At 45.8% G+C, this 16,538-nt stretch overlaps 1 protein-coding gene across 6 annotated transcripts in view; it reads right to left on the minus strand.

Annotated features, from left to right (window-relative positions):
- Window positions 1–16,538, minus strand: part of ASTN2 (astrotactin 2) — a 917,697-nt gene that overhangs the window by 40,792 nt on the left and 860,367 nt on the right. For all 6 annotated transcript variants that reach the window (XM_049711017.1, XM_049711016.1, XM_049711015.1 and 3 more), the window contains one exon: window positions 13,324–13,465. In XM_049711017.1, coding sequence (XP_049566974.1) covers window positions 13,324–13,465 — 142 coding nt within the window. The remainder of the gene's footprint in view (window positions 1–13,323; window positions 13,466–16,538) is intronic.

The following is a 16,538-nucleotide window of genomic DNA, read 5'->3' on the forward strand; positions in this document are numbered from 1 at the left end:
TTTACATGAAGGCCTGACTCCATCCATTCAACCCGCTATACCTCTTCCTGACCTTTGGTGTTTTCTAAATTGAGTACCTACTAAATCCCAGGCCATATGTTAGGGATTCACAGACTCTTAAACGTGGTTTCTAAAACCTGTTCTACTCTTGGATTGCTGACAATCTTATTTCTCTATGATTGTGAGAACTACATTAGGGATGGGCTCAAGGAACAGTAGAAGGAAAAAAAAAAAAAAAGGAGAGAAGGCATCTCTTGTTATGTCAAATGTTTGGGCAAAATGATACCAAAATTGCCACATCATGTCCAGAGGGCTCCTGGAAGATGCTCAGAGAGAACAGAGACACGTAAGCAACTTCACAGAGGGCAGGACAATTAGCCAATCATGATTCTCTTTCATGGTCATCCCAGATGAAGTCCTACTAAAGAAACGTCTTGTATGTACTTGATATTAAGCACCTACTGTGTGCTGGGCCTGCTATGCCTGGGAGCTTTGCATGTGTTAACTACTCTATATTTGTATCACAGCAAAACTCTAATGTAGGGAGTACCAATACGCTCACCTTACAGATGTGGAAATTGAGACCCAGGAAAATAAGTATGTGGTACAGCCAGAAAGTGACTGAGATTTGAATTGACACTAGGACAGTCTAACTTAAAATCCTAGACTCTTAGCCTCTCAGATGCCCAAGATGATAGGGGGCGTGTGTGCTCGGGTCTAGGACCAGAGAGCAGCAGCTGGTCTATAGTGGAATCTAGAGCCCTGGTCCAGCCCAGCTCTGATGTTGGTTCTCTGAGTGACCAAGGGCAGGCCCTTGCCCTCCCTGAACTTCAGTTTCTTCTATAAAGAGAGAAGGATCAGGTCCATGATGTCTGAGTCCTCAAGCTCTATTGTGCTGTGATTCAAATGTGAAAGCAGAATGGGGTTGTTGGTACATGGGGGAATCTGTCCTTGGGGGAAAGGAGAATAAAGCAAAAGGAAAAATGCCAGAAATCTGGATTCTGTCTTGCCTCTGAGTTTCTGCACATCATTCATGGTGATCTCCTGTAGTCTGTTAACACCTTTCCAGTGATGACCTCAAGACTGCTCATAGCAACAGCCTCCTTCACAGATGGAGGTGGGAGTTTAGAAGTGGGTGGGTGGCGGGGGGAGGCCCTCAGCATGTGGTGTTGGACCCACAGCCAAGATAATGGGAGCAGGGAGAGGCCTGGCTTTGAGTGTGGGTCCATTCCTATTTCAGGAGTTCCTAGAGTCCTAAAAGGTCGGAGAAGGAAGGGACTTTGCCATCCAGTCTTCTCACTGTGATGAGGAAGAAACTGAGGTTCAGAAAGAGGAAGCTCTTTGCCCAAGGCCCCTGGTTGATGGGCAGTATAGCTGGGCACAGAGCCGAGTGTGGCTTGTGACCCCATCCTGGGAACTCCTCTCCACACTGAGATGTCCCTGTGCTTTCCCCCTACCAAAGCACCCCCGAGGTAAAAGGTAGGGGGTCAAGGCCTGCTGGTAAGAGCCGTGGATTGAGTGTCAGGACCCCTGTGTGCTAATCCTGGTTCTGCTTTCACTGTGAAGCCTATGGGTCTCTCTGGGCCTCGGCTCCCTTATCTATATACTGAGAGAGTTAACTTAGAGATTTTAAATTAATAACCTGCAGGCTAATTGTGACCTTCAAAATTGGTTTATATGACCAGTATTAAATTGGTTTCCAGCAAGTACTAATTAAGAGATTTCATTTAAGCCTAGGTTTATGGCTGACGTTCTCACATAGTAATGGTTAGCTGGAGCTAAGGATTCTCTGCTCCATTTCTAGTTTACCACTGTCCCCACTGCTCCCTGCTATCGAGCATCTGGTCACACTGACCCATTCATGTCACTTGCCAGTTCCTCCTTATAAAGCCCTGCCGAGGGTTTGTTCCATCTCCCTCAGCTTCCTGCTCCCCAAGCATGGGGCTTACCACCCCCTGAGATTACCAGCCCACCGAAGGCCAGCCCTGGAACGTTTCTTGACAGTGACCTGAAATTTGCCTTCCTCGCAGCCATTCACCTCATCCTGTTCCCCAGGGTCAGAGTGAGCACATCTGTGCCTCTGATACCTGTGGGGCTCTACAGAGGGCTGAAGACGGTGGGCCATCCTCCCGGGTCCTCTCTTCACTTGAACAAACCGTCCAGGCCCCTGAAATGTTCTCCAGGGGCATCATTTCTAGGGCCCCTGCTGACCTGCTTCCTCTCCTCTGGACGTTGTTCAGATGTTTAGTCTTCCCCTTGCAAGCCAACTCTCCTTGCAGCCGTGAGGCTTGTTCATACCATCCTCCACTGAATCTTTGCCACGCTGCCCTTGGGGCTCCAACACGGCTGGCGAGGCCCTCACCTGCTCAGTAGCCCCAGCTCTCTTACCTCCCCTTGCCCTCCTGACTCCAGATCTACTCTCTGCCTCATCATGCTGTCTCTCAGTTTCCAGGTTTCTCATAATCTATCCTCTGCCTGAAACCCCTGTATTAGTTTCCTGTAGCTGCCATAACATATTACCACAGACATAGTGGCTTAAAACAACAGAAACATATTATCTCACAGTTCTGGAGGCCAGGAGTCTGAAATCAAGGTGTCGGCAGGGCCAGGCTCCCCCGGGGGCTCTTGGGAAGGATCCTTCCTTGCCTTTTCTGGCTTCTGAGGGCCCCAGGTGTTCTTTGACTTGTGGTAACATTACTCTAATCCCCACCTTTATCTTCACGTGGCCTTCTTCTGTGTGTCTTTTCCTCTTAGAGTGACACCAGCCACTATATTATATTGGACTTAGGAACCAACCTAGTTACAGTTAAATCTCATCTTGATCCTTAGTTCATTACATTTTCAAAGACTCTATTTCCAAGTAAGGTCACATTCTGAGGTTTCAGGTAGTCATGAATTCTGAGGGGATGCTATTCAACCCAGGGCAACACCTCCTCTTACTTCTGCAGGAAGACTTCACAGCAGGTCTGCAAAATGGCCCTGCACTAGACTCGTCTGGGTTAGCGACCCTTCCTTGATATTTCCACAGCCCCCAGTCTTTCCCATCAGAGCATGACGTGAAGCATCATCGAGCTAGTCTCCTCTGCCTCCCCACCATGACTCTGAGCTCCATGAGGGCAGAGACTTTGTTTGGCTTGGTTAGCTCTGAATCCCAGGTGACTAGCTTAGTATAAGGCACATTGTGGATACCCAACATATATGTCCTTTTCCTGAGTGCTCAGCACAGACACCAGTTGTTAAGAAGAGGAAAAGCTGTTTCCGATGTTTCCAGAACTGAGCTGAGCCCATGCTGCTCCACTTCTACCCAGCACATGCCCTACGCAGGGCACCACTCACTGGATCCCCAATGTGTGAGGACCTCGCCTTTACTTGCACCAAATGGCCTCACTGTCTCTCAACTCAACGCAGCCTGTTCTCCACACCCCAGTCAGGGTTGTCACCAAAAACACAGGTGTAAATACAGCCTGGGCCTGCTCAACAGCTTTCCTTGGTTCCCCACTGCCTGCAGGACCAAGTTCAGCTCCTATGCCTGGCATTCAAGGCCTAGTTCCCCAGCACGGCCTCAGGTCCCATCTCTCCACCCTCCACGAGTTTGCACAAGCAGCCTGTGCCCTGTCCCTCCAGAAGCCTGGCTGGCGTCCCATTCCTGGATGAAATCCTGGTGCAGCTTGAGGAGAGAACAGCCTGCCTGAGAGTCCCCAGCAGGTTTTAGGAGCCTCGCTGTCTGTCGGCTGAAAAACAGCGTTATTTTTCCTCTACGAGTCTCTCTTGGCTTGGGACTCACGGCTGTATTTGCTTCTGGCTTGAGGACAGCTCTTTCCCTCTCTGGGGCCCCAACTGAACACTTTGGAGAGGTTAGTGTGACCTGACGCTAGATGGAATTGAGTCTTGAGTAGCTAGGCTGCCCCCCCTCACCCCACCCCCTGACCAATAGGACAGGGCACCACAGCCAGAGAAAGTTCACATTCCATCTGGGTTATGGGACATCAGAGGCGCCCGGCCCCTGCTGAGCTCTGGGACCCTTGGCCACACCCAACTGGCTGTTCACCCCAGTGTCATATAATAGGTCCAGACCTTTGTTCCTAGGCTGTGGTAGGAGGGGTGGAGCGGGTAGATAACGCATAGGAACATGGAAGAAGAGAGATCATGGGACCAAGCAAGAGAGACTAAGGAGTGCTAAGAAAAGGAGAAAGAGGCAGGATGTACAGATACAGAGAGAGCAAGTATAAGAGAAGGAGACACCGACACAAAAGACTGAGACAGACAGACAGACGAGAAGTCAGGGTGCTGAGAGAGAGGCAGCATCCCTGCCCGGAGCAGAGAGAGAGCAAGGATGGGACGGGAAGAAAGAGAGGGAAAGAGGAGTCAGAAACAACCAGAAATGGACAAAAAGGGGCGGCGGGGGTGGGGGGAGAGGAGAGATGTTAGAAAAACAGGAGAGGACTCAGGGAGAGAGGAAGGGAGAGAGGAAGAGGGGGGGGAGAAGAGGAAGGAAGGGAGGGAGGGAGAGAGGGTTGAAGAGAAAAAAAGGACTGAGAGAGTTTCACAGTGGGGAGAAAAAGCCAGTAAAGAGCAAGGCAGGAATTGTCAGGCCCGTCCTGGCTTCTTTCCCTTCTGTGTCCTGGATCAACCTTGGGCCTCAGCCTCAGCTCTCAGAGGCTACAGCCCAGGCCCCGGTCAGCATGGAAGGCTTCCTCTGTGCATATCTCCTTCCTCCCAGGAGCTGAAAGTCCCCTGAGAAGCTGGCCCGGTCACGCTGGGACTTGGCTCAAGAGGCCCACTGCATAGACAGGGTCACTGAAGCTGGAAGAGGGAAGAAGCATGGAGCCTTAAGCTGAATGAAACTCTTCCGCCCGGACTCCAACCCTTCCCTCTCTGATCGCCAGGGCTTGGAGTCCAAATCCTTGCCTCCATTATCTCCTGAGATACACAGCCTCCGAATTCACCTGAATTCATGAAACATTCTTTGGGTTGGCCCCATTCGATCCCTCTTCTACAAAGGGAGAAACACAGGCCTCCAAAATGGAAACTCCTTGTCCAAGGCTTCATAGCCGCTTAGGGCCAGACGCAGGATGACCCTCCAGTCTCTCGCCTCCCTTCATCTGGGCAAGCATTCATAAACGCCAGACCTGAAGGGCTCCTGATGACTTTCGTGCTTTTTCCAGTAAATTCTGTGCTGATTCTTGGCACAAAGAGAGGAAATGAAGAGGGTAGGGTAGGAATGTAAATAAAAGGAAACTTTGGGATTCCATCTAATATGTAATTATAGTATCCATGGCGGTGGCCCTGGCCGCTTCTTCGATGTGCTGCCCTGGCTGTGCCCGGGCAGGGGGTGGGGGGGGTTCCTGGAGGTGATGGGGGGCCCAGCAATGCTCCATCCAAGGTGTCACGCCCCCTGGGCTTTTGGAATAGTATCTTGGGGCAGGGAGCCTGGACTTGTTTGCAGAAACACATGGCAGCCTGGGGATGTTGGGAAACAACCCAGCAGATGAGAGCTGGAGATACTGGGCATCTCAAGAATGGCATTGGGAGTACATTCCTAGGAAGAGCAGGGGTCCTTGTGCAGACTCAGGGCTCAACTGTTTACGTGGCATCACCAGGGTTGCAGAGGCAGGGAGAAGTCTGGAGTTCAGTGGGAGTCGTGTAGCTTTTGGTGTCAGGACTCAAAATCTGTTTTCCATAGTGTTTCCAGCTCATCTGAGGATGGATCTCTGCACAAAAGATCCCTTTAAACAGCTTCCACCCCTGAACCTTGCTACTTCTACATGTCCAATTCTTCTCATAAACTAGTGTGGTAATTTCAAGTTCAAGCTCTGGAAATAAATTGGCTGAATTCAAATTGTATCTTCTCCATTTACTAGCCTTGAGGCTCTGGTCAACTTATCTAACCTCTCTGTGCCTTAACAGCCTAATCTGTTGGACAAGAATCACAGTCACTGCCTTAGAGAGTTGTTTTCAGGATTAAATTAGGTAAGATTTAAGATAGGTAGATAGATGGATAGATAGGTAGATAGATAGATACAGAGACATAGAAACCTAGAGATAGATGTAGAGATATGGTACCAGACCACAGCCGGACACACAGTGGCTGTCTCCTGAATATTTGGTGAGAAAGTGAGTTAGAGATGGTGAGTGAGTGAAGGGGAGAAGTCAGTATCTCCAGATTTCTGCACTGACTTCGAAATTTGTTCAAATCATTCAACAACGATTTACTGGATTCTTTACTGGCATCAGACACTGTTCTAGGCACCAGGAATACAGGATGACAAAGGCCGACATAGACCCTGCTCTATGCAGCTGACGGTCTGGTGTGAAAAGACAGACAACAAACCAATAAATTAGATACTGAATCACTACAGCTTTAGTAAGTGCCATGGCTTTATGCGTCTGTGTGTATAGCAGGTGTTATCTGTTGTAGATAATGTGGTCAAAGAAGGGCTTTCTAAGGAAGTGACATTTAATCCTAGACCTGAAGGAGAGTAAGGTACTGATCATGGGAAGAGCCAGGAGAAGGCTATCCTGGGGAAAGAACAGTAGAAGCAAAGACCTTATGGAAGGTACATTCTAATACATTCTAGCAAGTGTGCCTAGGGAGTGATGACTAAAGGAATCAGTGCCAGATGAAGGATTAACTTGCTCTCCCCACTGGAATGCTGAGAACACAGTGGCCAACAGTGGCAACCCCAGGCACGATGCTTAGGTAAAGTATATAATCACAATGAGTAATAACAGTGGTTATCCTTCCCCCTCTCATCATTTATTAAGTACTGACAATGAGCTAGACACTCTCTTGTGCTCTTTACATGTTTCAGTTCATCGAATCCTCACAATCCTATGAAATAGGTCCTGTCATGATTCCATTTTAAAGACGACAAAATTGAAACTCAGAGAGATTAAGAAATTTGCCCAAGGCCACACAGTGCAGGTATTGGAGCCAAGGTAAAAACTCACCTCTGTCTGATTTCAAAGGCCTAACTTAAAAATATGTATATTGTGGTGGGGTGTGGGAAGGGATGTGGATTCAAAATATCTATTGCCCGTCCCTTGGCTGCTTTTTTTGACAGAGTGGTCATAACGTTTCACGTTCACACAATCTTAGGACAAATTCAAAGCACTTTCTCATATACTATCAAGTTTAATCTTTGCAAAAACTTGGGGAGGTATAATTAATTCTCTCCATTTCATGGATGAATTAATAAGCTCCATTTTACAGATGAGAAAGATGAGGTGTGAAGTACCTTTCCTGAGGATCGGGGTCTTCTTGTCCCCAAAGTTCTTTCCATTGCAAACATTTGCTTGCAGTTAGAAGGCCCTCTTCCACTATTCTTACCAGGTACTTCTGACAACTCCCCATGTGTGAGTGGACACGGGCAGGGACAGCATGTGGGGGAAGGGAAGGGTGGGTCAGCTTGGGTATGACTCTCAGCTCTATCTCTTTTTATCATGTGACTTTGGGCAAAATGTTTACTTCTTTAAGTCTCAGTTTTTCCCTCTGTGAAATGAAACATGATGATGATGATGATACCAGTTCCACAGGGTTATGGCGAGGATGAAATGAGAGAGCACGTGTAACATCCTTAAAGCACTGTTCCTGACACATAGTGAGTGCTCAATAAACTATTATCATCACTACACTCCTGGTATCCAGGAAGTACTGGGGACACCGAGAATCAGGACACCGGTCTGGAGTCTCCATCTCTACCTCAGCGTGCAAGTCACAGAGCTCACTGAGTTTAACTTTTCCATTTCACAGATGAGAACATCAAGGCCCGAGCAGCAGGAGGAACTGGGCCCAGGTCTCGCTTGGAACAAGCGTGGGAACTGCTGTCTGACTCCTGACCTCAGGCTCTTCCCTCCTCCAGGGCCCTGGTTTTCCTTTTACTCCTCTCCTCCAACTCCAGCCACCCCTGATAAGAAGGAACATTTCCCCTGAGCCTCTGGTCCCACCGTGGATGTTGGCACGTGGTTGCAGGACGCAGGCTCCCTTGGCATTCCTTTCACAGAGCTGAGGCCAAGGAGGTGAGGGCAGGCCTGGAGCAAGCCTCCGCATGTGTGGGAATGAGCTCCCACCCCAGGAATTAGGCCTGGCTGCTGCTGTGTGTTTGCGCAGGACACTTTGGCAGTCATCCACGATCAGAGAAAGCAAGGCAGCCAAGACAAGACAGAGGCTAATTACCTTGGACAATAGGAAATTGGGGAGTGGCGACAAAAAGGGTGTCTAGGCCTCCAGCCAGGCAAGGGCAGGGATGGTGAGTGCCCAGCCTGGGCGGACCCTCCCACCTTGAGTGGAGATTCCTGCTCGGGGTTACCCTCGGACTCCAACAACGCAAGAGCTGGTCACACTGTCAGAACGTCTGGGGACCCTCTCCCTCTGCTGCTCTTTGTTTGTTTTCATTCAAAAGTAAAACAAATGAAACAAACAAGGACATTCAATTTAAACAGGCCCAAGTGCTGATGTTTCTGTTTTGTTACACCAGGGTGAGCTTAGGACGAGAGAATCAGCCTTGACTCTCACTCCTCCAATTGGTCTCAACTGCGGTGCTGTGTAAAATTACATGGATAGAGGGGCTGCAGAAGCAATTTGCCTTCCTAGGTGGGGTGCAGAGAGGGAGTGGGGATAAAGAGGGGCCTGATTCAGAGAGAGAGAAGGAGGAACCAAAACTCAAATAAGAAACAGGACAGAGAAACAGAAATTCAGAGATTAACAGATAGAAAGGCAAAAAAGGAATGATTGGAGAATGGCAGACAGACAAAGACAGTGAGCTATGCAGAGAGTACTCACACGAGAGAGGGAATAAAAGGAAAGGGGAGGGCTTCCCTGGTGGCGCAGTGGTTGAGAGTCCGCCTGCCGATGCAGGGGACACGGGTTCGTGCCCTGGTCCGGGAAGATCCCACATGCCACGGAGCGGCTGGGCCCGTGAGCCATGGCCGCTGAGCCTGCGCGTCCAGAGCCTGTGCTCCACAACAGGAGAGGCCACAACAGTGAGAGGCCCGCGTACCGCAAAAAAAAAAAAAAAAAAAAAAAAGGAAAGGGGAGACGGACAGAGATGCAGAGAGGTATGGTAGGGTAAAACAAAGGTGAAGTTGTAAGAGCAAGAGCCCCGGAGGAGAAGAGAGAGAATGAGAAAAAAGTCCCACGGCAGAAGTATGCATTCCCAGAACTCTCAAGCTTGGGTGGATCTAATGCATCTTCATTTTGAAGATCCTGAACTTGTGAAACAAGGAGAGGATGTGAACATTCTGCCCAAGGTCCCAGAGGCAGAAGTGGCAGTAGTGGGATGTGAACCCAGACTTCCTGCCTGAGAGACTGTGCCTCCATGCCTCTGTCACCTGAATCCTTCCATCACACCTTCTGGCAGCATGGATGGACGGTTTGGTGCCCAGTTGTGCTTAATTAAAACTCAGGGGTCTGGACCATGCTCTCTTTTCATCCTATTTCTCCCCAAATGATCCCAGGTACTCATTCTTTTCAGGGCTAGTGGGACCCCAACCTGCCTCATAGAGAATAGCTCTTCTGGGATTGTCCTTGGAAAAAAGAGACACTGAAAACCATCAACTGAGTCAAGGAGAATGAAACAGGAAGAAGCAAAAGTAACCAACATTTCCTGCAGACCTCCCGTATGCCATGCAATCTGAAAAACCCTGTTCGTGGAGTTTCTTACTTAATGCTCTTCCCTATAACTCTACGAGAATGGAAAGATTATCAGCCCCCTTTCCCAGTGGGAGAAACTGTTGCATAGAGCAGTGAAAAAATGACTTGACCCAGGGCAGGTCGTGACCACTCAGCAGAATCAGGATTTGCACCCAGCTCCGCTTGTCTCCAAAGCCTGCGCTCTTTCCACTGCCACACATGGCCTTTTTGGCCCAAGAAGAAGAAAACTAATTTTGGTAAGAAACAAGCAAGCAGAAAATGAAAACCCCCAAGAACTGACACTGGAACTATTTTAAAACTTGAGACCGAATCGGTCAGACTTCAGGGAAGGAGAGCCGCCAGTGGGATAAGAGACGAGTCCAAACAACACCCTGGCTCCTTGTCAGAGCGCCCAGATCCCAGGGCCATTAATAAAATCGATTTCAAAAATAAAATAAATAAGTGTTCAGAGTTAGGGATGACAGGCTCATGACAAGCACATTTCCAGGACAGGAGAAGAAAGGATGTTCCTGCTTCACAAGGTGGGAAGGAGATGGGGGCCGGGTGTGTGTGTGTGTCTGCGTGTGTGTGTGTGTGTGTGTGTGTGTGTGTGTGTAAAGGATGGCGGCTGATTTGTCAGCTCTAAGTGTTAATTGCTTTCGGGGTTCCATAAAACATTTCACTGCTTTCTACATAATGGGCCTGTAGGCTTCCAGCCTGGCTAACGCCAAGTCCCCACAGTGTCACCCAGAGACAGGGTTACTACTTGTGTCTCAGCAGATAGGAATCACCTGCCAGGGCTCGGTCCCTCTCTGCTAGATGCTGTCTCTCCCAGCAGCTGGAGAATGGAGGCGGAGGGAGTTGAAATTAATTATTACTACAGCAAGGGCAACAAGAGCAACGATGGTAACAGCTAACACTCCTCACTCTCCTGCTGGGGGCTTGTGACAAAGTGAAGAACTTCTGTGCATTACGAGCTCATCAAACCTCTTGGGGTCCCAGTGAGCCAGACACCGTATTACTTACATCTTCACGAAGGAGGAAGCGGAGGCTGGAAGGTTGAGCAGCTCACTCAGTGCCAAGCTGAGAAAGCACAGGGTGGAGATCTGAACCCAGCTCTGTACGCCTCCAGTGCAGTCTATGCCCTCAGTGAGCGACAGAAGATCCAGAAACCAGCCATAAGCAGTCTTGCAAAAATGCTGTTTTCTGCACACGATCATAGTCTTTAGGGTTGGAGCGGATCATACAGCCCATAATCTAGTCACATACTCGTGTTTCATAGATGCAGTGACCCTAAAGCCCAAGGGGTTGGTGTCAGAGCTTACTGAGAGGCTATAGACTCGCGCTCCCAAGATCTAAATACCAAATCATTACTGAAGGCCTGAGGTAAATGCTATCGCCTCTGTGAAGTTTGCACACATGTCCCACTGGAAGACACCTGATAGCATGTTGTACTTTTGGGATTTCATCCCTACAGCTCTCACCGTCCCCAACTGAGTTTGCCCTACTGAATGAAATAAAACCTGGGCCCTAACATCTATGAGATAGACAGTCAGTGGCAAAGCCAGAGTCAGAAGCCCTGGTTTCCATCTTACGGTGATATTCCTGAGTTTGGTACGTGAACGCACTGGGTGTTACCAATGAGTCTCAATATGTCACATGTTCAAAAGAGCACCGTGGTCTTCAGAAAAGTCATGGTCTTCCAGAGGAAGTGGGGATAGGATGTGTTTTGGAGGGGAGGGAGATTTGCAGATGGTGAAGGGGCTAATATTTACTGAGCACATACTTAGATACTATGCTAGGTTGCTCCTGGTTTAATTCTCATGCAACTGTGCAACCTGGGTTTTATTATTTCTCTTTTACGGAGGCTCATAGAGGTAAAGCGACTTATCTAGGGCTACACAACTAAATATGTCATAGCCAGATTTGAATCCACAGTCTGTGGTCTTCCATACTACCATTACGTTATAAGTTACCTGAGGATAGAAACTTTGTTTTAGGCACATTTATACTTGCATTCTAGCACAGTACCAAGACATAGGAAATCTTCAGACAATGTCTGCTGAATAAGTAAATGAGTTACAAATGAGTAAATAAAAATGTGAATGAATGAAAGAATTGATGAATAAATAAATGAATGAATGATGGAGTATAAGAGAGAATAAATAGATGAATGGGATGGATGGATGGAGAGATGGATAAATGGTTGGATAGATGGATGGATAAGTGAATGAATCAATGAATAAAACAAAAAAAATGAATGAGTTGAATAATTAATTGGTCAACAATGCCTACCTTATACCCTGAGAAAACCATAATACAAAAACAGTCATGTACCACAATGTTCATTGCAGCTCTATTTACAATAGCCAGGAGATGGAAGCAACCTAAGTGTCCATCAACAGATGAATGGATAAAGAAGATGTAGCACATATATACAATGGCATATTACTCAGCCATAAAAAGAAACAAAATTGAGTTATTTGTAGTGAGGTAGATGGACCTAGAGTCTGTCATAGAGAGTGAAGTAAGTCAGAAAGAGAAAAACAAATACCGTATGCTAACACATATATATGGAATCGAAAAAAAAAAATGGTTCTGAAGAACCCAGGGGCAGGACAGGAATAAAGACGCAGACATAGAGATGGACTTGAGGACACAGGGAGGGGGAAGGGTAAGCTGGGACGAAGTGAGAGAGTGGCATGGACATATACACACTACCAAATGTAAAATCGATAGCTAGTGGGAAGCAGCCTCGTAGCACAGGGAGATCAGCTCGGTGCTTTGTGTCCACCTAGGGGTGGGATAGGGAGGGTGGGAGGGACGGAGACACAAGAGGGAGGATATATGGGGATATATGTACATGTATAGCTGATTCACTTTGTTATACAGCAGAAACTAACACACCATTGTAAAGCAATTATACTTCAGCGAAGATGTTAAAAAGAAAAAAAAAACAATGCCCACCTTGTCAACAACTGCAGCTTTCTAGATTAGTAAGGGAGGCGGCCTATGGTTTCATAATTAGAGAATGAAGAGAGCTGGTTGCTAGAACTGTATGTTATAGCTTATGATGGTTGCATCCGAATGTGGCAACACTCACTGAGTTGGGAAACAGAGAAAAAATGACTCCGTTTTCCCTCTGAGATGAACAGATGAGTCTCAGAATGACTTCCTTTGCATCTCCAGAAATTTGGATGCAATGACTCTAATCTACTCTGTGAAAGCGTGATGATGACACTATTACTAAGGGACTGGATGAATCTACTAATAAAAAAAAATTATATGTATATATACTACATATACGTATACACTTCTGATATGCTAATCTAACATTTTTCAGAGGAAATATCACGGAATTGAGAAAAGAACACCAGGCAGGGACTCCTGTCACAGTCTTCCTTGCTAACTTGCCACTTTCCCTCTTTGGGCTGCAGATTCTTCATCAGTAGGAGGGACGGTTTTAAGTTACTGGCCTCCCTGGACCCTTTATCACTAACCTTGTATGATTCTGTAACTCACTGTGGCCATACTTCTCCAATGGACACTTCTAAGCCTTAGCATATTAAGGTGCACATACAGACTGGCCTATAAAACATTAGGCTGGTCTGGACAGATGACTCGTGCCTTGCCTCCCAGACTTACAATTGTCCTGTCTGCTTCACGCTCCCCACACACAAAGTATGTCTTACTTGTAGAGACCGTCGGGCTCCAGACACTTGAAGATGACGGAGTAGATACTGACTTCAGGGACCTCTCCATGGCTTCGACCAGCTGCTACACAAGATGTACCCAGGCCAGAGAGTAAGTCATCGGCAAAACTCAGGAATTCTCCTGGAGGGAGACAAAGAAAGATGAGCTCCCCAGCTCAGGCCTTGGTGAGCAGACATTCCTGCTATTGTCCAAACCCATCAAATGTCTGGATACCATTATTAAGAGGATTAATGGACAGAACAAGCACAGGATATGAAAATGACACAGATCAGTGTCTACTCCTGATGATTCGTTTTTAAATTTATGCCTGAATTTTCTCAACTGTGAAGTGGAGATACTAATACCTACCTTGATAAGATTGTAGCAAAGCTCAAATGAGGTAAATTATTGTGTAATAAAAATGCATGAAAATGCAACAGGAGGACAGCGCTTTCTGTCTAGAATAACTATTCTGGCCTTGTCACTGCCACTAACTTCCTCTTAACTCCTTAAGGAAGCCTCCTTGGAATTGCTGGTTCCTTCCTTGTACAATGAAGGAGTTGGACTAAGGATATAAAATAGGTCTCATGTCATACAGTCACTCTTACGCACTGGTACTGGATTCATGGAGTGTCATGTTGAGATGGATGGAGACTGGTCTGGCTAAGGGGGAAAGAGTTCTATGACTGATTAGTGATGAAGGTCATGAGATAGGAAGGGACAATAGAAGAGAAAGTGCCCCGAACCCCATGATTTCGAAAAGTCAGTCTAGCCATTGGATTTTAGGGGGCTGCTGAAGTTTACTAGAAATAGGGCTCATAAAGAAGACGAGATGAAGACTAGAAAGAATAACTGAACATCTGGGATCTTGGGATCTAGTCTTAGCTTTGTGAAGAATTTGCTGTATAGCTTTGGAGAACTAAATTCCCATCTCTGTACTCTAGTTTCCTCCTCTGTAGAGTGAAGGTGCTAGAGTCACTGTCAGGATTTCCGAAAAAATAAAATAACATAGATGTGCACAAAGATTAAGTTATGAGGATAAACATTGTGGTACTATTTAAACTAGCAGGAATTTTAAAACAACTAAGTGTTCAATGATATCAAAACAGTAATATCAATTATAGTTCAATGATGCAATGGAATATTTTATAGCCATTAAAATAATATTGTGGAAAAATACGAAGTTATTTGAAAGGATATTCATGGCATAGTAAGTTTAAAAAGATAGGTTACACTATTACAGAATAATTTTTGGTGGACATTTTATACATTTATCTATCTAGAAAAAGAAGGAATAAAATATAGTAAATGAATAACAGTGGCTTTGTCTGGAAAGTTAGATAATGGGTATTTTTTTCTCTCTTATTTTTGCTTATCTCTCGTTTTAAAATTATCTACAAGGAACATGTATTGCTTTTGTAACAAGAAAAAAAAAATCAATAAAAATTACTTAAAAATAAAGTAAATGAGCCAGACTAAATGGCCTCTAAGTTCCTTTCCAGTTCTAAAACAGGATGATTTTAGAGGCACGTGAGGTATCGTATACCACACGATATGAAAGGATATGAGGCCGCCCGACTGTTGATTTCTTGTTCTTCTTCATGCCTGATATGGAGGGCCTTGTAGTCTCTCCTCGCTTAGATTCTTGGTATAAACAAGAGGAGGACATCTGTTAACTATCTTCTCTCTACTTGGGATTAAGGACAATCCAACGTGATGGTACCATCATGAAACAATAACGTTGGCCGAGGGTCTGAGAAGACACGGTGCTTCTCTACCAGGGACCTGAGGGGACAGAATTTACAGATCACTTCCTTTTGGTCTCGTAAAGAAGAATTTCATCCTTCACTCACAAGTGAACCATGTGACACGTGTCTGACTGAACTGTCTAGATGGCCCTGGGATTCAGACGGACAACAGTTCTAAAACGTATTTGTCCCTGTGGTCCAACAAAGCAGATCTGATGAGTAGTGTTTTTTGTTTTCTGCTTTTTACAAAGACAGTTCATAGATTCGATATGTAGATGCCAGAACAAGTGTCTGAATCAGGCTAATGTCAGGGACATACAAGTTCAGCTGCTATTGCCAGGGAGACTTGGGACTGAATTTGAGTTCTACCATTTATCACAGGTCCCTTAACTTCTCAAGTCTCAGTTTTCCTTTCTGTAGCAAGGGGTCAATGACTCTTTTACGGGTCTGGAATCTAGAAAGAAAGCCTGAGTCCAGGAAGAAAGTCTGTCTAGAACCAGAGGTTTTGCTATTAAAAAATGAAGAGGTAAATTTAACGCTTCTTTTATCTCAAATTTTGCCATCCCTATTTCTTCTATAGGTCTCTAATGTCAAGCTTCTTCCATAGTAAAATCATAAACCAACAATGTCTTCCAATAGGTATCAAAGCAGAATAATGTATGGGGTGAAAAATAAAGGAGAAAAAACATGGGCCTATTCACTGGATGGAGTGAGGGCTTTGTTTCTCTTGTTTTTTCACGATTCCGTGTCTGGCTGCTTGCATTTGTTTTCTTTGAGCTTGGATACATGTCTGTCTGCTTCTCAGTTTGTTTCCAGATAGCCATTGAAAGAGTTGGCCCTTCGTGAGGGAATTCAGTATGCCTGTGGCCTGTATTAATTAACTGTCTTCAAGCCAAAAGATGGTTGACATTCATTTTCAAATGGACATAGTTTTCCAGATATTTCCATGCATTTCAGAATAATTTAGACCAGGGATAAAAGCCCCATAAATACGTCTGGTCAGTAAGACCGGCACACAGTTCTAAGGTTTACAGGTTTAGTTCAAGTGAAGAAACTGGAGAGTGTGGAGTATATCAATAGTCCTATAAGCACATTATAAGGATACTTAGTGTCCAGTTCTGTTTGGGGCTATATATACATAATAACCTTCAAATGAAAAGAGTTAATATGAAGGAAACTGATATCTTAGTGCCAACTTTTGTTTTTCCCATTTAATCCTCACAACATTCAATCTTACTGAGTTAAATGTTAGTATCTCTGTTATAAAGCTGAAGTTAAGCTCACAAATTTGGGAAGAGACAGAGCTGAGATTTGAACCCATATCATCCTAATTCCAAAGCCATACCTTTTCTTTTATGTTATGCTGCCTCCTAGAGAATGTTTAAAAAAAAAAAAATGACAGTGTTAGGAAGGGAACTTTCTCAATTCTTTTCAGTTTGAGATTGAATTCAAGCCACTCTCTTAGC

This window comes from Orcinus orca, chromosome 6 (genome assembly GCF_937001465.1).
Source record: "Orcinus orca chromosome 6, mOrcOrc1.1, whole genome shotgun sequence".
Taxonomy (NCBI): domain Eukaryota; kingdom Metazoa; phylum Chordata; class Mammalia; order Artiodactyla; family Delphinidae; genus Orcinus; species Orcinus orca.